General features: G+C 44.9%; 1 protein-coding gene across 1 annotated transcript in view; it reads right to left on the bottom strand.

The window, feature by feature from the left end:
* The window catches only part of sema5a (sema domain, seven thrombospondin repeats (type 1 and type 1-like), transmembrane domain (TM) and short cytoplasmic domain, (semaphorin) 5A), a 77,836-nt gene that overhangs the window by 19,555 nt on the left and 38,704 nt on the right, over positions 1 to 19,577 (bottom strand). Inside the window, exons 11-15 of the mRNA XM_078291335.1 lie at positions 18,963 to 19,080; positions 14,773 to 14,954; positions 13,848 to 13,991; positions 9,924 to 10,071; positions 580 to 805 (exon numbers count right to left, since the gene is read on the bottom strand). Of these exons, the coding sequence (XP_078147461.1) occupies positions 580 to 805; positions 9,924 to 10,071; positions 13,848 to 13,991; positions 14,773 to 14,954; positions 18,963 to 19,080 (818 nt within the window). The remainder of the gene's footprint in view (positions 1 to 579; positions 806 to 9,923; positions 10,072 to 13,847; positions 13,992 to 14,772; positions 14,955 to 18,962; positions 19,081 to 19,577) is intronic.

The raw sequence follows: 19,577 nt of genomic DNA, 5'->3' as shown, positions 1-19,577 counted from the left end.
AGCGGCCTGTTTGTACAAACGTTTACAGCGTTTAATTCACCAGGGGTGTGGCTCACTGAGACGATGTGGTGCACCAACTAAGGCAAGAGGGAATAGCTAGGGATAAGTGTGGTTGTGAGTGTGTGTGTGTGTGTGTGTGTTCGGGAGAATGATAATCTAACTTTGGATATGCATCTGTGTGTGTTTGTATGTGTGAAAGAGATTGTGGATGAGCTGAAATTAGTTGAAACTGTTGATCAGCTTTGTGGATTGGAAGTTCATTAACACGTCTGACGTTTTGATCCGCTGATAGTCAAGGAGGATGGAACCACAAACAAACCGATTAAGATAGCTCTCCTTTAACTTGGAGAGACGGAGAGAGAGAGAAAGTCAGAAAATGAGAAAGAAAGAAAGAAAGAAAGAAAGAAAGAAAGATCTAATGAACAACCGGCTCAGAGAAAGAAAGAACGGCTCGAGGCGAGAAGGCCAATAACTAGCCCGCAGAGACGCAGGGAGCCAGTTGGAGCGAGATAAGACAGAGACATACAGAGGCTGAGATAGCTGGAAAGGAACCATCTGTCTCTTCCACTCTGCACTCACCGTCGGTGGAGCAGCCGGTGGATCCATCACTGGAGCAGTAACGCATCTCGATCCTCTGCCGGCCCACTTCCAGCAGGCTGGGGTCCGGGATGCGAGCCTTGCAAGTGTAGCGGAAGCGCTGCTCGTAGTGGCCGCCGTTGTCGGAGATGTTGACCGGCGTCCAGGGGGTCCAGGGCGTGGTCTTCTTCAGGTCGGGGCAGGGCAGCGTGTTGCACGACTGGTACTCCTGCAGCCACACACATGCAACAAATCAGTTGAGATCTCTTTCATGGAAAGCACGTTTGCGATCCGGTGATTTTACTGTGTCGAGCGTAGGTAGAATGAGATAATAGCAAATCATTAATTCAGTCATTAAGGATGACAAACTCAGAGAGACGTGCCTGCTGTATTGCCAAAGCTTAATAACAGACGAGACAATGGCTATTGAAACTGTAAGCAGTGACTAATATGACATTAAAAAGCTTATTTTATGAGGAAATACACACTCTATTCAAAGCCTCCATCATTGCATGCGTCTTGATTCCAGTCCTGTCTGGTTTGTGTTCGCTGATGCGCCCCCACCCGCCCCTGTTTGCCTGGCCTGACACAGTCTGCCATTCTGCCGGCACGCATTGAATAAGGATACATTCCCATTAGACCTCTTGCTGAACATGGCAAGAGGCAAACAAGCCAAGCTGAAAAGGTCATTGATCAAGTTTAATTTATAACCAAGGAGGAAGGAGGGAGGCGGAGAGGACGGGAGGAGGGAGGGGTGACGCCAGAGGGGAAAGGGAGCGAGGCCAGGGACTTGAGTGGCACCGCGGATGATGAGAGGGAGAAAGAGGCGATGGAGTGGAGGAAAGATGGGGCTGGATAAAGGGAACAGGAGGGGTAGAAAAATAAAAAATGCAACAGTAATGCACAAGCCCTTTTCGCATCTGCATCCGGCTTTGGGAATTGGGCAGTAAAAATGAAAAACACAGCAACGAGGCTCTAAAGCTATGATATGTGAGTCTCTTTTAGAAGACCCGTAAGTATATATTTTGCCTCTGCTTCCCTCGGCCAATACTTCTATTTACACTAGCAGCCAAAATCATTCCGCCTTCCCTAGCACTATATTTGATGATACGCCGAGAGTCTAAAACATAATAGGTGGGTAATAGGCAGTCTGGCCCCTTTTGTGCCCAGCTAAATAAATAAGGAGGTGGAGGTAGTGATACGTCTGGAGTAAATGACACCGTAACTCACAGAAGGGAAGGTGAGATGGCTGCCATTCTCCTCACCACTTGTTTATTTATGCTGAATAGGCCTTGAGCGACTGCCAGACCTTGACAAAATAAGATAAGAGTTCCTTTTGCTCATCCATCAGCCTGTCACATGGGACAGGCTGGCAGGTCAGCTGAGGAGAGGTGCACTCCAACATTATATGCCGCTCTATTTTTCACAATCTTAGTTCCTCTTTCCTACTCTCCCTTGGTCTCACATCCTATCTATCTATCTATCTTTATATATTTTTTTATTTCTTTCGCCCTGTTTTTCCCCCAAACTGCGCATAACTCGCTTTGTGTCGGCTCTCTTTCTCTCTCTCCTTGTTCCCCTGCCCATCTACAGTATCTGTTCTCTCTCCGACTCCTCTCTCTCTCTCTCTGTCTCTCCCCATCTACCCTCCTTTCTATCTCCCTCTATCGCTTCCTCTCCCTCCCTCCCTCTGTCTCTCTTCCCCAGGGTGCCAAGGTTAAAAACACAGGGAGGATTCAGATTCTGTTACGGCCCGTGATGAATGAGGGTGTCACCTCCACCGCGCTTCCTGCCTCTCTCCATCTAGCTCACTAATCATCTCCAGACATTAATATTTAACATCATCAAGCAACAGGGAGTGGCCTCCAATCTGCGATTATCAGCCAATAACACTGGCAAAAAAAGTCCATGTCAGCGTCTCGCCACCTACGGCGCCCAAAATACAACGCGCGCCATGAATGGGGGGTAAACGGGAAGTGTTTGTTGTGCGAGTTGTTGATGGTGGCCAAACACAGTGAATATTTAATGAGGCTTGTCTGGTAAGCGTTTCTCCCTGTAGTCTCAGAGGATTAGTGTCGAGGCAGAGGGCTAAGGAGATAATTACTGGGTTTAAAGCTAAACCTCATTCAAGGTCTCCAATGGCATCCGCGTCAACTATGGCTACAGTACATGCAGCTCACAGCAAGGTGATTGGTGTATTCTTAATAAGGATGCCCCATTGACTGAATGGACATCTGAGCTTGACTGTGTGTATAGTTTATAAAAATGCCCTGTGGCTTGAGTGGACTGCTGTAGGGTAGACTGATGCCCTTGCGGAAGCGTCCATGCCCTGAGACTTTGCTGTCACATTGTTTTGCTCCATTTTACCCATTTATTCACTGTATACTATTAAAAAATCCAGCAATAAATGTTGAAGGAGGGTGGACAGTTCATTGTCCTTTAACGCAAAAGGAGAAGCTCGTTTCAAAGGCTCTGCATGTGAATAAAAACCCTGGCATGAAAACAGGGTTACTTTGGAGTAGCCATTTTTACAACACGTTTTGAATAATGCATTAGAAACGGACCAGGGAATGGGAAATAAACATAAATACAGCCCCTTCCTATAAACCGGAATTGGAAAAAATCCATAACCCCAACACACACACACATACTCACACAAACACACATAATGAAGGAGCCAATGAAATAACTCTCCATCCAAATGACGTTCACTGTGCCAGAACTGTGAATAGGTCTTCTTAGGCATTCATTATGCGGTAGCCATTGTAAAGGGGCCCGTCTGAACAAAAGAAAGAGCCGTATCTGAATTAAACTTTGAATCACCCTTGAAACGAAGCAGTTCTGAAATTAGATAATTTAATTTTCCATCTCATTGTTTTCAGCGGCCATGGTGAGCTAATAAAATAAAGATAGCAAAAAACAAAACAGCAACAGAAACAAACAGGAGTCACTGCCTGCACTCTCCACTCAGCCACACTAACATCTCTATTTTGGAGAAATTAAGCGAAAGTGAAAACGTAGCGGAAAGCAGCCGAATGTGACAAGTGGCATGTGGAACACAAAATTGGATTCAATTAGTCCACTGATTTCCACTCATATCCACGCCCCCCGGTGAGAGCATTGATATGCATTATGGACGGATGGAGAAAAGCGATTTTATGCTGTGCAACACCTTTAACAGGCAGCTGCCCACAGGCGGGCGACGCAGTAATGTGTTTCTGGCTGGAGCTCAGGAGAACTGGGAGGGAGGGCGCTTGATAGCATCTTTACTGCCTCACACACACAAACAAGCTGGCTGGCTGGCTGGTCAGTGTGCCTGCACCAGCACAGATGTGGTGGTTGGTGTGTTACTGTGTTTCTACTGCATGCTTGTGTGTGTGCTGTGTGTGTGTGTGTGTGGGTATGCATTGACTAGTGACTATCGACTAGTGAGTGAAAGCACTGTTTGACTTTTGGTTAGTGCCTCTGTATGTGTGTGTGTGTGTGCGCGCGGGCGTGCGTGTGCATGTGTTTATGTGTGGCTGAGTGATGGATTCGGGCATCTCCTATCTCATTCGCTCTTCATCCCCAGACTCTTCTGCTTATTTTTCTAGGTATTATAGGCTGAGGGGATACAAGTGGAGAGGCAGGAAGGGCAAAAGAAAGAAACAGAGAGAGAAAGAGAGAACAAGAGAGAGAGAGAGAGAGAGAGAGAGCGAGAGAGAGTCAGTATACTATCTCAGTGGGCTGTGAAAGTATAAGCCCTCAGCCTCTCTCCCTCATTTTTATTAAAGAATGCATGAACGTGGAGTGGAGGGTGAAAGACATTGTATTTCCTTTCCTTCTTTCTCTCTCTCTGTGTGTGTGTGTGTGTGTGTGTGTGTGTGTGTGTGTGTGTGTGTGTGTGCGTGTGTGTGTGTGTACAACAGGCCCTCTGTGGTGTGTAGCCATCTGTGGGAGGTGAGTAATAAGGAGTCATGTCTCTCCAGCCTCCAACCATCATTACACTCACTATACTCTTTATTGGACTGGGAGAGCTGTATGTGTGTGTGTGTGTGTGTGTGTGGGAGAGAGAGAGAGGGAGAGAGAGAGCATGTGCGTTGGTGTATATGAGTCTACATACACACTTGTACCTTGACATTTGAGTGAATCCTCCAGATGTGTGAGATGTGTGTGACAGAGTGACTAATCCTCTGTAGTACCTACATCTTTATCTGTTGTGGTTGAGTCACTGGAGACAGCGGCCTAATGCTCCTCAAGACTCCATGACAAATCAGTTCAATTAGCAGTGCGGGACCAAACACACTTTGTCAAACACAGGCTTCTCTCTCTCTCTCTTTCTCTCTCTCTCTCTCTCTCTCTTCCTCCCCCCCACATTGACTCCATAATGGAGCCTGCTGTCAGCCAGGAACCGGTCTCTGGGATACACACCAGTGCACACACGCATGCACGCACGCACGCACACACACACACACACACACACACACACACACACACACACACACACACACAAGATGACTAGTGCTTGGCGTGAGCACAGAAGAAATGCAAATACACAAGTGTGCTCACACATCGCTCTCCTTCCACAAACACTGGGTACTTAACTTTCATTTCGCAGCCCTGACGCACAACTGAACTCCGAGCAGGTAAACAGAACAGCGTTCAATATCATTAGGCGGCTCCGTCCATCTTCACTTCTGCCTGGCCCTTAGTTGACACATTTCACTCTGAGAGGCAGAGTCAAGTGTGGTGTTCGACAGAGAAGAATGGTTTTTTTTATCCTTGAGATATTTGACGCATAAGGTAAGAAATACCACAGTGGAATGATTAGGTTCTCTGCAGCTAGTCTTTATCCATCCAATGCAAGGTATTAGTTAAAGGAGAATACCGGTGTTATTTATTGCCCATTTATTGCTGTCTAAGTCTAATTGATATTTTCCCCCAATCATTGTGCAATGCATGGGTGTCAGGTGATTGACAGTAAACAGGGTGTAACATAATGTGTGCACTGATATGAAAACACTCTGGCACAATGAAATAATAAAACAGAGACTTAGATAAAACCAAATTAAGTCTTTGTGTTTACTGTGATGGATTATCTATCTCTGCCAATTTAAAAAACTGTGGGGGTTATTTTTCAAACTGCACAAGAATGAATGGCAGCAAATGGCTTCTTTGAGCCCTGATATCTTCGACTATGCTGACTGTGTGCAGACAAACCAGCAATAATGTAGAGGGGCAACCGAGATGAAAGGCACAAACCTAAAAAAAACACCAGTATTATCCTTTAAGTATTCTCTATATGCTGTTTACCTGAGCATAAAATATTAGATTAAGTCTTCTTTCTTTTTTTCCTTTCTTTCTTTCTTTCTTTCGCTTATGAAAGATAAATAACTACCTTGTTATTCCAATATGACGTAAAGTCCCTCTTTCCTCTCTGTCCAGTCAGCTGTGATTTATGTGGATTTGAATGCAGTGTGAGAGGCACTGCATCAACAGCTTTCATACAGTGAATTCAATTTTTAGAAATAATACTATTCATCTTGCTCAAATTAGTTTATTAATAAGATTTTTTTTCCATAACAGCAAAACTGGAGCGCTGTAATGAATAATGACTCACTGTTCCTTTGTTGGAAAGAAGAAAAGACTGTAGCCCCCTCAGTAATTTCACAGACTTTGTGACAGTTGTTCTTCTTATTTATCCAAGATAGGCTGGCTGACTTGCTCCTGCTTAGCAGTATCTTTCAGTCACTGCACAGGAGAACGTGCGGTTAAGCACCATGCTCAAGCTACACCACTGTTGGGGCACCGGAGAGCTTTGCTTGTTTACTTCCCCAGCCTTATTTTCCCAGCCAGTCCGGGGATTCAAACTGCAACGTGGATACTGTGAAAAGAGGCACACAAGTGTGTAGAGAGAGATGGAATAGCAGTGCATGGGCCAGGGCTCAAACTGATGAAGTTGCAGGCGCGTGGCCTTTGCATCAGCAAATTGAGGCACCGAAGCACCTCTGGACTCAATACCTCTCCCACGATAAGGCTGCTGCGGCTTAAGGCAATGACACACAGGGTAACTTTTTGGCCAAGTTTGATGGAAAACAGTGCCCAAGGAGTTACTTAAATCACACAGGATCGTTATGTTTTCAGGGTACAGCAGCAGGGTCGCCTAGTGAGTAGGGAGACTCTCATTTAACCCGAAGTGTCCTGAAGCAAGACACTGAATCTCTACCAGCTTCAGTGGCACTGTTCTGTATCTGACCCTCTGCTCTGAACTCCCTGCGGAGGGGGTAAGTGTAGCAAATTTCCCTTCAGGGATCAATAGAGTATCACAAAGAAATAGAAACAGTTGAATAGATTTTTGACTCGGCGATTCCCTTTACAGCCTTTTGGAAGTGTTGACCATCTACATTGCCCCAAGAAACTGTGTACGCTGTCACCGCCCTCAGTACACCTTTGTACACTTTTCAAGATGGAGGAGGAGGGCAGCAACTTTCCCCAAGTAAAAGTTAGTAGCCTATATCTAGAGAATTCTGTCCCTGAGATGTCTGTGAAATTCCAAGCAGATGTTAGCCCACTGCTGTCAATTAATGTGTGGAAAAAAACGCCTGGAGCTGACCACAGGTGGCTGCAGCAATATCAAATCTGACAGGTAAACACACATGCACACAAACACATACACACACATATATGTTCACTTCCAACACACAGAGACACTCACAGAGACACACAGATGCAGATGCAGACGCAGACACACACACACACACACACACACCAACATCGACATACACTGTGTTCGCCTTGTCACGTCTCTGCAGGGTGTCAAGTCAAATAAAGAAGCTGTAGTGACGGAAGCAGCAATGTGTGTGTGTGTGTGTGTGTGTGTGTGTTGTCTCCTTCTGTTTTAATTAAACATGGCTCTGTCTGGGGGGGAGAGAACACAGACAGATGGCACATAAAAACGAACTCCATCACACTTTCCACTTTTTTGGGGGCCCTAACCGAAATTAAAAGAACATATTCTCATCATCCTTGATCTTCATGTGTTGAATACAAATTTAAAACTAGATTTCATTGCAAAGGTACACGCCGTTCGGAATCCCAAAGTTCCCCGTCTTGAAGACTTGAGCTGTTCTTCTTACAGGCTTAAAATGCATTAAGGCAATTGTTATACATTAACAGCTGTGCCATTAAGTACCTTATTGGAGTTGTAAAGGAAAGGCAACAAATGCGTCTTTGATCGGAGTAAATATGCAGCAATAATAGCAGTTAACCAATCTGTTCAAATAAAGCCCGCTCTGGGAAAACGAAGGTGTCTGTGTTGTCTACATGTGTAATTACAACACTGATGGCTGAGACAGCCGCAATTAAGTTCATGTCGCACTGTTTGAAGACAGGGAGTCAATGGGAAATCAAAACAAAACAAAAACAAGGAAAAAAAATAATAGTGTGGAAACAGTGTGGAAAAGAGGGAAGTGTCAAAAAATAAATAATTGAAACAGATGGAGAGAGAGAGAGAGAGAGAGAGAGAGAGAGAGAGAGAGAGAGAGAGAGAGAGAGTATTGACTCTATCACAAGGTGCTGCCTTTTGACCTTTCCCACTGACCCAGTTCAGCTCTCTCTAGTTTGTCACTTCCGTCTGTAATCACCACAAGACGGTCCCTTCTCATGACGCCGGTAAAAATAGTTTCGAACATCTCCTGCACACTGACCTAACCCATCTCTAAACTGGGAATACATCGAGAATAACCCCCCCCCCCCACCCATGCCACCGACAGAAAGTCAGTGAGTCAGGCTTTCCCTTTTGGAAAACGGCAGTGCAGTGGAACGCCGCTGAGATTCCTGTCATGCTCAGCATCGGTTTCCCTCTCTGAACGGAGTTCCTCAAGGAATGCCCCCTGCATTCCCAAGATGCTTCAGTGAGGATAATGGCGGCAGCGCGGTGACAGAACTGAGACAGCTGCCATCAGATGTGCGCCTGTGTCTGTGTGTGTGTGTGTGTGAGAGAGAGACAGAGTGAGAACTTACACTTACATGTAGGAGTGGATGATGCGGTGCTACTGCTAAACGGCTACAGAGTGAGGGGTCAGTCTTTTCACTTTTTGGTTTTTTTTTTTTGGCAGCTACAAATGTGTCATGGGCAATTATCAGCTGTTATATGCTCTCCAGGTTGCAAGGCCTTTGTGTGGGATGTTTTATATCGCTGCCAGTATATTATTTAAGATTACAACGGATCATTACACAATCTGTGGGATGTGCTTTTTCAGCTAAATGTGATTTGGGTCGTTGAATGCTATTTCAGCATTTGGCAGCAGTTTTTTAAATGTTTTTCATCCAGCATCACCTTAGATTAACACAATACGCCTGTGTCCAGACACACACACACACACACACACACAAAACCACCCACACATACTGAACACATACTGATATGCATGTAAGTATGTGCGTATGTGTGCATAGACTCATGTGAAATTCACACACACACACACACATATCATTGTATTTCTATCCTCATGAGGACCTTCCTCTTAATATATTAATTTGCTAAACCTTAACCTTAACTCCTATCATTACATGCCTAACCTTAACTTTAACCCTAAACTGAACCTAATCCTAATTCTAATCTTAAACCTAAACTGAAGTCCTAACCCTAAACTAGCCCTTTGAAGAAGTGAGGACCAGATAAAATGACTTCACTTCCCAGAAATGCCCTCACACATCTAAAACTCACATTTGTTCTCACAATGATAGAAGTACATGAACACACACACACATAAACAAACACACACACACACACACTTAAGGAATTCAGTGCATCTGAAAGGCCCTGACCCATATTCTTTCATCCATTTTCGACAGGCATATGAGAGAGAAGCTACAGTCGCCGTGTGCATTCTCTCTTATTTTTACCAGGACCGCGGATGAGGGAGCGCGTTTGAAAATAGCAACACAAATAACATGAGCATCACATCATTCTGTCAACAAGCAGGGCATCAAGACTCATATTTCAACACCGCCTTGCATCATCTGCGCTTTGGAGAAAACATTGTGGAAGAAAATAAGCCTATTGGTATATGGAGTGATTACTGCGTGTGTGTGTGTGGTATTAAAGAGGTCTCGGTAATAGATCTGATGGATGCTGCCGCTGTGTAAATATAGCGAGGGGATTTTGTCGTTGTTCGATGTTCCAATTTCATCATCACTGCCTGTTCATCGCATCAAATGGTTTAGGCTTAGTTCCTGAACAATGGATGAGAGGGAGAGGGAGAGAGAGAGAAAGAGAGAGAGAGTGAGAGAGAGAGAGAGAGAGAGAGAGAGAGAGAGAGAGAGATAGAAGAAGATGGTGTGTGTAGTTGTTTTGTGTGACATACCTGACCACACCCGGGACACTCGTTGCCGTTCTCGCAGGTTCTGCGTCGCGATTGGATGCCCCCTCCACACGGCACGGTGCAACGTTCCCATGCCGACCAGGCCGACCAATAGACATGCGGCGGGCAGGGCAGGTGTTCATTACAGTACCTGGGAAGAAAAAGGACCGCAGGGGATGAGCGTGGTGTGTGCGTGCGTGTGTGTGTGTGTGTGTGTGTGTGTGTGTGTGTGTGTGCGTGCGTGTACTCTAAATGTGTTTGTTATCACATACAATAAATAGACTGGGCACATACTGGATTGTGCGTGACAGTCATTCTGAGTTGAGTGGCCTATGGAAAATGACTAGTTTATCTGACAGAGAGCTAAAATTATATATGAAGGGCCCTGAAGGCATCGCCACATTTTTAGCCTCTGCCACTGCACTGAAATAGCTACAAAGAGTTCATACCACAAGACAGGGATGTCTGAAGAGGCACAACTACATAGGGGTGTAAACTCCACTTTAAACAAACTTTTAAAAACCCAACATATCTCTTTTATGTGGCCTTCAAGTGCAGAGGAATGGTGCGCTGTGAAACCAGAATTATTGATTGAATCGTGCCACCAGTAAAGGTCTGTGCCATATGTCTGCATGGCGTTATGGCCACAGTAACTGAGGGCTTAACATTTATGAAAAGTACATCTAAGAAAACTTCATCTCAAATCTTAATGAGCGTGCGCATGTATTTCGCATAATTCATTGACAGCCTATGAAAAAGCCACAAAGATGCATGCATCATCTCTAATTACATCGTTTATGAGACAGGATTACTGCGATGTCTAAAATGCTTAATTACTCAGTCCTCATTATACAATAAAGGCAGACTATTGCCAGCCTTATTAGAGCCATATAATTTATTTTATAACTTTTACGCATACTATAAAATTGCTTTTACTGCTATTTTGTTGTGTTTTAATGCATTGCTGCCTTTTGAGGAAAACTCTCGGAGTCTTATTGTGCTGAAATAGCTTTCACTTTTTATTCTTCCTCCAGAGGCTCGGGCTGGATGTTTCCATTGTATTATTCACAAATGCTCTGGTATTGTTCATGGCAAATCAAAAGCTGCATTCTGTACACCCTGGACATAAAAATCCTTAGTGAAGTGTATTCTTTTACACTTTCGCTAAGCTGCATGCTTGTAGAGGAATGATACAGTGGGCTGGGGGTGAGGGGTGTTGCGGCTGGAGAGACGTGAGGAAGAGGAGTAAGGATTACAATCTTGCACATGCCTGATAAAAAAGTGGAAAGAGGCACATACACATTCGCGCACACACGCTTGTATTCACGCGTGCACAAATACCCCTGCTGCATCGCAGCACAATGAAAAACTGTGCTAATCAATGTGAAGGAGATTTAGAGCTCCGAAAACATCGTCATACAAAACACAAACTCATTATTTCGGGCACGTAGATGGCTTTGGTCCAGTTTATATTAGCCTTTTCTCTATTTACTTGCTGAGAAAAAACACTGAGAGGATTAGAAAAAAAATGCTGCTAATTACTTGCTATAGGCTGAGTAAGCAGAGTGGACTATGTCAGTGTGCAAAAGGGAATACCAACAGAAGGTCCATAAACGCAGCATTTAGCAGCCAGATTTAAGCCCATAGCGTTGCCTGGCACGGTCGGTTTCAGAACATTTGCTTTATCTTTAAAAGCTGCGCCTGCTACAAACAATCAGGGCCAAACTTATGGGAAGCCTCTTGGCTAGAAGACAGGCAGACAGAACGGTGAGAGAAGAGGTTGAGTTTTGGCCTTTGAATCTCTTTAGTGTGTCTATGTGTGCGTCCGTGTATGTGCACGTGCTCGCACCGAATGCACGCGTGTAAACTTGAGGCCTCTGCATAGCTGTAAGCAGGGCATCAGCGCTTGAGGCCACAGGGACAAAGAACAAAGCGTGCAGTGTGGCTCATTGCAGGAGCTGAACACCTCTGAAAGGAGGCCTGTACCCCATAGAATAAAAGCCTTTTCACGGCATTAAAAGAATAGTTCACTGCACAAACGCTTGATAAAGTGCCAGTCCTTTTCATTCCATGGGGATTAAAGCTTGTACAGTAGACTTCACCTATTTCACACACGGGCAACTATAAACAACAGATGGGGTGGAAGTTTTGGGACACCGTTACTCAGGTTGAACCTTCAATGAGAATTTCACCCTTTTTTCCGAGCTTTGGTATTATACATGCCTGACACACCTACAGTATGTGCGTGCAGATAAAGGCGCACAAAATCAGACAAAACTCTCTCTCTCTCTCTCTCTCTCTCACACACACACATACACACAAACGAACCAATACACACAATCTCCCATCCTATCTCTCTCTCCTGACAAACTCAAACTGACAAAGCATAATTCAACACATTTTCTCTATCTATCTCTCTCAGCCTGACTGTTCATCTCTCTCTCTCTCTCTCTCTCTCTCTCTCACACACGCACACACACACACACACACAGACACACACAGACACACACACAATGACTCCTCTCCTCTCACTCCTCCCTTTGAGGGATCCTTTCCAGCCCCCGCAGCTGGCCCACAACTGGCCCAAGGTGTTTTAATAGCTGAGCAGAGCGAGCACAGAGAGCAGGAAGGGGAGATGAAACAAAGGAGATAAGAGCGAGGGGAGGGAGAGAGAGAGGGAGGAGATGGGAGAGATTAACAGAGATGGTGAGAGAGAGAGAGAGAGAGAGAGAGGGAGAGAGAGAGGGGGGCAAAACCTGCTTCTGCTCTCTCTCATGTTCCTTTGTGCCAGCCAGCAGGCACTGGTTATTTTGTGTGGTTCATGAGGAATTGGACTGTGCCGTTCGCTCCGTATCTTTATCTCGGAGCTGCTGGGACTTGGAGAGCCAGGAGAGTCAATGGGTACAGAAAGGAAGGCAGGAGGTAGGAGAGGGAGAGAGGGAAATGGAAAAGTACAGAGAAAACAAAATGGATGTAATGTAAGGTTCATCCTTGAAGGCCATATCCAATTACTCGTCCATCGTGATGCTGTTGCCATGGTGACTATTGGTAACAATTTCTTTCCTTTTTCCCCTCCTTTCTTCTACCCTCTGAACTGTATTTACTTGCACTTTCTCTGCCTCCACCTCCGTTAACGGCAGGAGGTGGATGAAAAACATCAGCATGATGCCCGGGTAACAACGACACCGCAGATACAGAAGAAGAATGTGTAAGTTCATTAAGACATGCCAGTGTTTATTAAGATAAATAGCCTTGATGCAAAGTTATATAGCCACCACCATTTAAGTTTCACACACTGTGGAACTTATTCATAGCCTTTCTGATGTGGCTAAGTTTCGGAATGCCGGCAAAACTTGAGAGGAGGGAGAAAAACAAACCATCTAGAATACACATCTTGACCTTTTCTACCTGCGCTGCTTTGTATGTCTCTCTGTACTGCTTCATATGCTTTCTCCCTGAATATCTGATTTTTTTATTTTTTTCGCTAGGGCCTTGAAGGTTGCTTAGAAACCACACTAACATCTTTCAGAGGTGATTATTCCATGCCAAAGCCTCCAAAGCTTCAAAACGTAGACTGGGTCTGTTTGTGAAAGCCAGATAATTACCCAAGCACAGGCCTATCCCACTCATTCCTTAATTGGCTGTCACAAACTTGGACTGAAGTGTTAAAAAAAAAAAGGAAAAGAAAAAGAAAAAAGTCAGTCAAAGTCATACTTCCCGACTGCAGGTTGCAAATTATGGTGTGAAATGGTGTAACACTGTTGGCGCTGTCCCTCATTCACACACACACACACACACACACACACACACATTAGTCAGAGTGCACATGGATGTGGATGTGCGGAAGTGGATTTGCAAGTGAACGCTTATCCACATGAGCGTGCATATGCGTGTGTGTGTGTGTGTGTGTGTGCGTGTGTGTCGTACCTCTCCTCACGGTTCTGGCCCACACACACTCGTCCTCCGTGGCGCGGGGTGGGGTTGCTGCAGGAGCGCTGCCGAACCTGGAAGCCGATGCCGCAGCTGGTGCTGCAGGGAGACCAGATAGTCCAGGGGGTCCAGGCTCCGTTTCTAGGGAGACACACAGCAACAACATGGCTGTCGCTGGGAGTTCAAATGCCATACACGACATACAGAGGAATGCTGCACAGCAAAATTGTCGGTGGTAATGTAATTCTGAGAGGGGAAAAAACAACAACACCATGTCAGCGTTTCTATCAGCCCACAACCATCAGAGTTAATTTAACACTTTTGGATTGTTTTGAACAGCTGCACCAGAGCCACATCACCTCTATGAGTGAACAAACAACACTCTAATCAACACTTGTTAACTTGCAAATAATTGTCTCGGGAAAATTTGCTGTGATGTTGTGCTCTGATGACTCGGCATTAGTGAAGGTGCGATTAACTCTCGGAAGAGTTAAATAGGCGTACTGTACGTCAAACACTGCCAAAAATAGTGTGCCAAAATAACTTTACTATAATTAATTTATTTGTACAGCAGCTTTAAAAAAAAAAAAAAAAGTTTGTAAATCAGGCAACAAGGGAACAGAGAAAAAAGAGATTAGAAATTAGTCTATGATAAATTAGTTTTCACAATAATAATCACAATTATTTACAAAAACGCATAGCCACTATGTCTTCTTGGCAGTGTACTGAATATGATTATTAACAAATCATATGGCATATGACACCCAGTTACCCCGATAGACTAGATAGATAGATAGATAGATAGATAGATAGATAGATAGATAGATAGATACATATACAACACATACGTAGATTGACAAAGAGGGAAGAGGGACTGACAGCAGATGAACTGGATCTCCTGGTGGATCTCCACAGTATTTACCTGGAGCAGTTGGCGACCTCCACACTGATCCCGTAGCACTGCTGGCCTCCACACTGCGGGGCGGGGCTATCACAGGCCCGCGTCCGACACAGACAGGACCCCGCGCTGCCTCCGTCATTATGGCTACAAGTCGACCAGCCCGACCAGGCGCCGAAACCCCCATCCACCGTCACATTACGGACCTGTTGGCAATTCAGAAGGCCGGAAATAAATCACCCGAGGGAAATAGTTTTTCTCAGAAATCGCTGTAGCAACCTGCCCATCTTTGTTCATTGAATTACAGTGATGCTCTTAGAAATGTGTTGCTTTGGGAAACCAAGCTCAAAAAGCAACAGTAGATGCAAACAGGAATCGATTTACCTCAAATAGATGCAAAAACAACTATATTGCATCACCTACAGCACATCCATAATGGTTTTGTTATGAGGGACATGAATGTGCTGTAAACACAAGGAAGTATGTGGATGTATGAAAATTGACACGAGAAATAATGACATTCCAAAATAGCAAAGGAGAGGTTGGGAAAGGGGGGAAATGTATGCTGTGAATCAACACATTCAAAGGACAAATATATGAGGAAAGAAAAGTACACCCAGACATATTTAATATGAAGCAAGAATAAAACAGGAAGGCAGCAATATTACAGAAGCAATGAATTACAAGTGATGTCCTGGGCATACAAGCTAAATACGAAAAAGCACTGGTGTGAGATTCTAAACTGCAGGTGATATGAGCCATGTCGCTGCTACATTTCAGGGTGATTTAAAAATGCAAAGAACATTCTCACACCAGGGGAGGAAAAAGCGTGATCATCAGCTGCTTTGGCAGAGGCAGAAATAACGTCTGCCCTCCGCTCTTATTGGTAATTGAACTCTGCCGCGTGTCCAAATTGGGGCCGCTTGGCTAAGGCAGAAAACATTTGCATCAACGGGCTGCCTAGAAAGAAAACAACTAGAAAGAGGCAGCCAATATTGCGTCTCTTTCACCAAGCCATTAACATATTTCTCTTTACTGGTGAGACAAAGAGCTGAATAATTTCAGTTAATAACATGGGAGAGTAGAAGACAGGAACGCCACAAAGAGGGTGATAGATCTATTCCGCAGGCAGATGAAAAGCACTTGTGTTTCATGTGCATCATAGGGGAAATAATTTCTTTTTCAGAGACACTGTGGAATTACAACAGCTGACTCTTATATTGTCCCCAAGAACACTGTGACAGCATGTTTTCTTTTCACAGTCGGGGTTTGATGCACCAAAGATGGTTACTCTAAAGTTACTTTTAGGCGAGTCGAGCTCCTTACAAAAACATTTATTGGGTAGAAAGTTCCATTTCACCTGAGCTGAAACCCAGACAAAAACATACAGCTCAGTGACTAAGACTTGTTCCACTGTACCTGCTCTGAAACCGCAGAAAAACAAACTTTCGCCGTTCTGCTTGTTTCCATACCGGAGTCGAGTCTGTAGTGCCAGATGGCGTTTGTGAATCGGTTGGTAAAGCGTATTTCCTGTCTCTGCCTACACACTGTACAGTGTAACTTAGTGCGAACACCTTTGACTGGCTTCCAACTCCAGTCTTACAAACAGAAGGAACAGCAACAAAGTTGATATTCAGCCAAGTTAGCCTCCTTCAAACTGTTAATGGCCCACAGTCAAACTCAAATTTAGACTAAATCATATAACTAATCAAAGACATCTTCTTGTTTTTCCATTTTTCTGTCTTGGCGTTGAACTGTTGAAGGCATAACAATTTTCCAATTTTGGTCTGGCTTCACAAGCTCTATTGTAGTCTATTGCATAGCCTTTTCTCTCTGTCAGCATAAAAGTTATTACTGCCAACGCTAATTCATGCCTATTCTAAATGGATCTGACCTGGTAAGACTGAGGTTAAGTGAGTAAATACATATTCCCTCAGCCGTGTGAGAAGTGGTGTGTGCCTACCTGAAAATACATCAAAACTGAAGGGTTATAATACAGTGCTGCTGGGAACAAGGGTTTAATCTGTGAGCTGACCCCTGCATTTAAAACAACACTAAGCTGGCAGTCATGATACTGTCAGTACCTTCTGATTACACCGAGGTGACTGTAATCTTCAGAGGGAAACATGATTCCTACCTGGGGCTCTATTTTGTGACTGTGCATGTCGCATGATGGAGCTTTGCACTGGTGCAGTGACATTTTTGTTTGGTGCACAAAGGTTTTTTCTCACCTTTGCCTGTTTGTTATTCTGGTGCCTTGTCTAAGTGGCAGGAGAGGCACAGCAGGGGGTGTGTCAGTAACAATCAAGCAGCGCAGTGCAGCTTTGGTGTCAAGGATTACAGGGATTTGTCTTGCATTGCTCACCTGCTCAGACCTCATCAAAAGTGCACAGCACACAAAATAACGCAATGAGCGCAGATCCTATTCAAAAGCTTATCAACCCTTTTTGTAGATGATGCGTTGGTCAATTTCAATTTGATATAAATCCCTCAAGCAGGAATACAACATTTTCATTCTAACTATCTACACACGTCATCTATCATCTGTGATTATGCTCCCTGATACATGTAGTGGGGATTGTGGAGGCGGTTGTATCCTCTATGGATATCAGGCTGGTGGATGCCCCCCCTTCTGTAGCCAAACTGTCCCTACGGTTCACCGCCAACTTCTGTTTGGCTGTTTGCCTAATATAATTGAAATGTTTCCTACATTGAGCAACGGTTCTCCGAGGACCAGAGCAACACAGTAACCAAATGCATAATCTCCTCCCAAGCTAATGTAACACCATCTGCCCTCTGCGGCTTATTTAAGGTGTCGTATATCTCCTGGACAAAGACATCAGTTTCCTCTTTTGTGGCGGATCCGCATCCGGACTGTTCTCTCCCATCACCAAATTGTTGGAGCACGGCAAAAAAGAAAAGAGGTGATTTGATTGGTTATGACAACACCAGCCCCTACCACACCTACTGATAATGTATTCCTCCTATTCCCACCCTGTTTCCAACTGTGCTGCAGGTGTTCCTCGTGCCTCTGGCCACGAAAATACCAAAACTCAGCACCACACCCTGTGCACCCGCGCTGTGTTCCTGCCATTGATTCACGAAAATAGAGCACTTGGTGTTTGTGTGTGATTGCATGTACTGGACGTGTGTGTGTGTGTGTGTGTGTGCCTGTGGCATGGTCTGATTTTGTGCACACATAGGCACACATGTCCTGATTTTGCCAAGCTGCCAATAGCCTCCACTCTTGGTGGTTATCATACTACTTTGCTAACGCGCTATATCAGTTAAGCTAACTGCCGGTTGAGCTGGCTCCTTGCTGGGGAAAATGCTCATTGATGAAGTAATGACTCCAGAAACTCTCTGACAGCTCTGATTGGCTGAAGGAGTTGTTGGCTCCAGCACGACAAAACATGTTACGGCCACCGATGACTTGGCAAAATCAGAACGTGTGCGCCTGCGTGTGCACATGTTATATGTGTGTGCCTGCGTGTATATGTGCATGTGTGAGGCAGTGCTGGCCAAGTTTCTGCCACAGCCGTGTTAACAGATGCCACTGGGTGCTTGGCAGCTCGAGTGCCAAATATTCCTCTGAACATGAAGCCACATAAAAGGGCACGGCGGCTCTCAACACCCTCCGTTGTGACTGGTTTGAAAATGATGTCTGCGAAACCCTGAAAAAGCGCTGTTTCATTTAGCAGGGCCATGGTGAAATTGATAGGCTTACCTCTCCCTAATACCGCTCCCAAATTTGGGGCAAGGGAAAATAAATGGAAGGTCTGTTTTGCTAATGAACAAGCAGACAGAGGTGAATGATTGAGGCAGCGCTCTTGATCATTCCCGAGGTGCATTTCGCTTCGGTAAAGTCAAGTTGTTCAGTCCCAAGGTGCCTTTCCTTGGTGAGAATGTGTTTCTCAGAGGTTTTTAGGGGCTGTTGCTTAGAAGTTGTGAGTGCATATGAAAAGAATACAGAACAGGCTGTAGCTATCAGAGAAGAGGAGCACAGAGAACTGCGAGTATTATATTCATGCGGAGAGAACAGTGAGCATGGAGGCAGAGCAAGGATAATTGTGTTTTATACCAACTTTCAAAGTTTCCTCTGATGGGCAAAAAACAAAGTAGAGGCAGAAAAGGGGGAAAATAACAAGCAAGTGAACCAAAATGAAAAAATGTGTGATATGCACGGTACGGGGAAGCTTTTCCAAGGTACTCACAGGGCACTTGGTGATGCTCTGCTCCCACTGGCTCATTCTGACGCTTTCTTCCAGGGTGGTGCATTTCTTCAGCACCAGATCCCAGCCGCAGTACGGGTCCCGGGCCCCCACGCACGCTCTGGAGGGAGAGGAAGGAGAGAGAGAGGGATAAAAAGGGGGAAGACGAGTGAAGTTTTAATGGGCTTTTATTACTCTGTCAAGGCAGCGTGTTTACAGATGGCTCCGCATCGTGGCAGGATGTGAAATCAAACAACATCAACTTGAAACATAAAAAAAAAAAAAAAAGAGAGATGAGCATCCGGATAGAAGTGGGAAGATAAGGAGGCGGGAGACAGGAAGGAGGGAAGAAATAGGAGAACGGGAGGAGAGAAGGCGGAGGAGAAAGGGAGAGAGGAAAGGAGCGATTAGGAGAGAGGTGGAGAGGCAGAGAAGTCGGGGGAGAAGGAAGAGAGGCGAGTGGAAAGAGAACTAGGGGAGAGGAGAGGGAGATAAAAAGGCAATGAAGAGACAAGGAAGGCGGGAAAGTTAGAGACAGACGGGAGAGAAATTATGTTATTTTTGATTATGACTGCACTGCACTTCTAGCGCTGTAATGCACTACAACGCTTACATCGC

The sequence above is a fragment of the Centroberyx gerrardi genome, chromosome 22, assembly GCF_048128805.1.
Source record: "Centroberyx gerrardi isolate f3 chromosome 22, fCenGer3.hap1.cur.20231027, whole genome shotgun sequence".
NCBI lineage: Eukaryota > Metazoa > Chordata > Actinopteri > Beryciformes > Berycidae > Centroberyx > Centroberyx gerrardi.
This window is presented reverse-complemented; position numbering and strand designations above follow the sequence as displayed.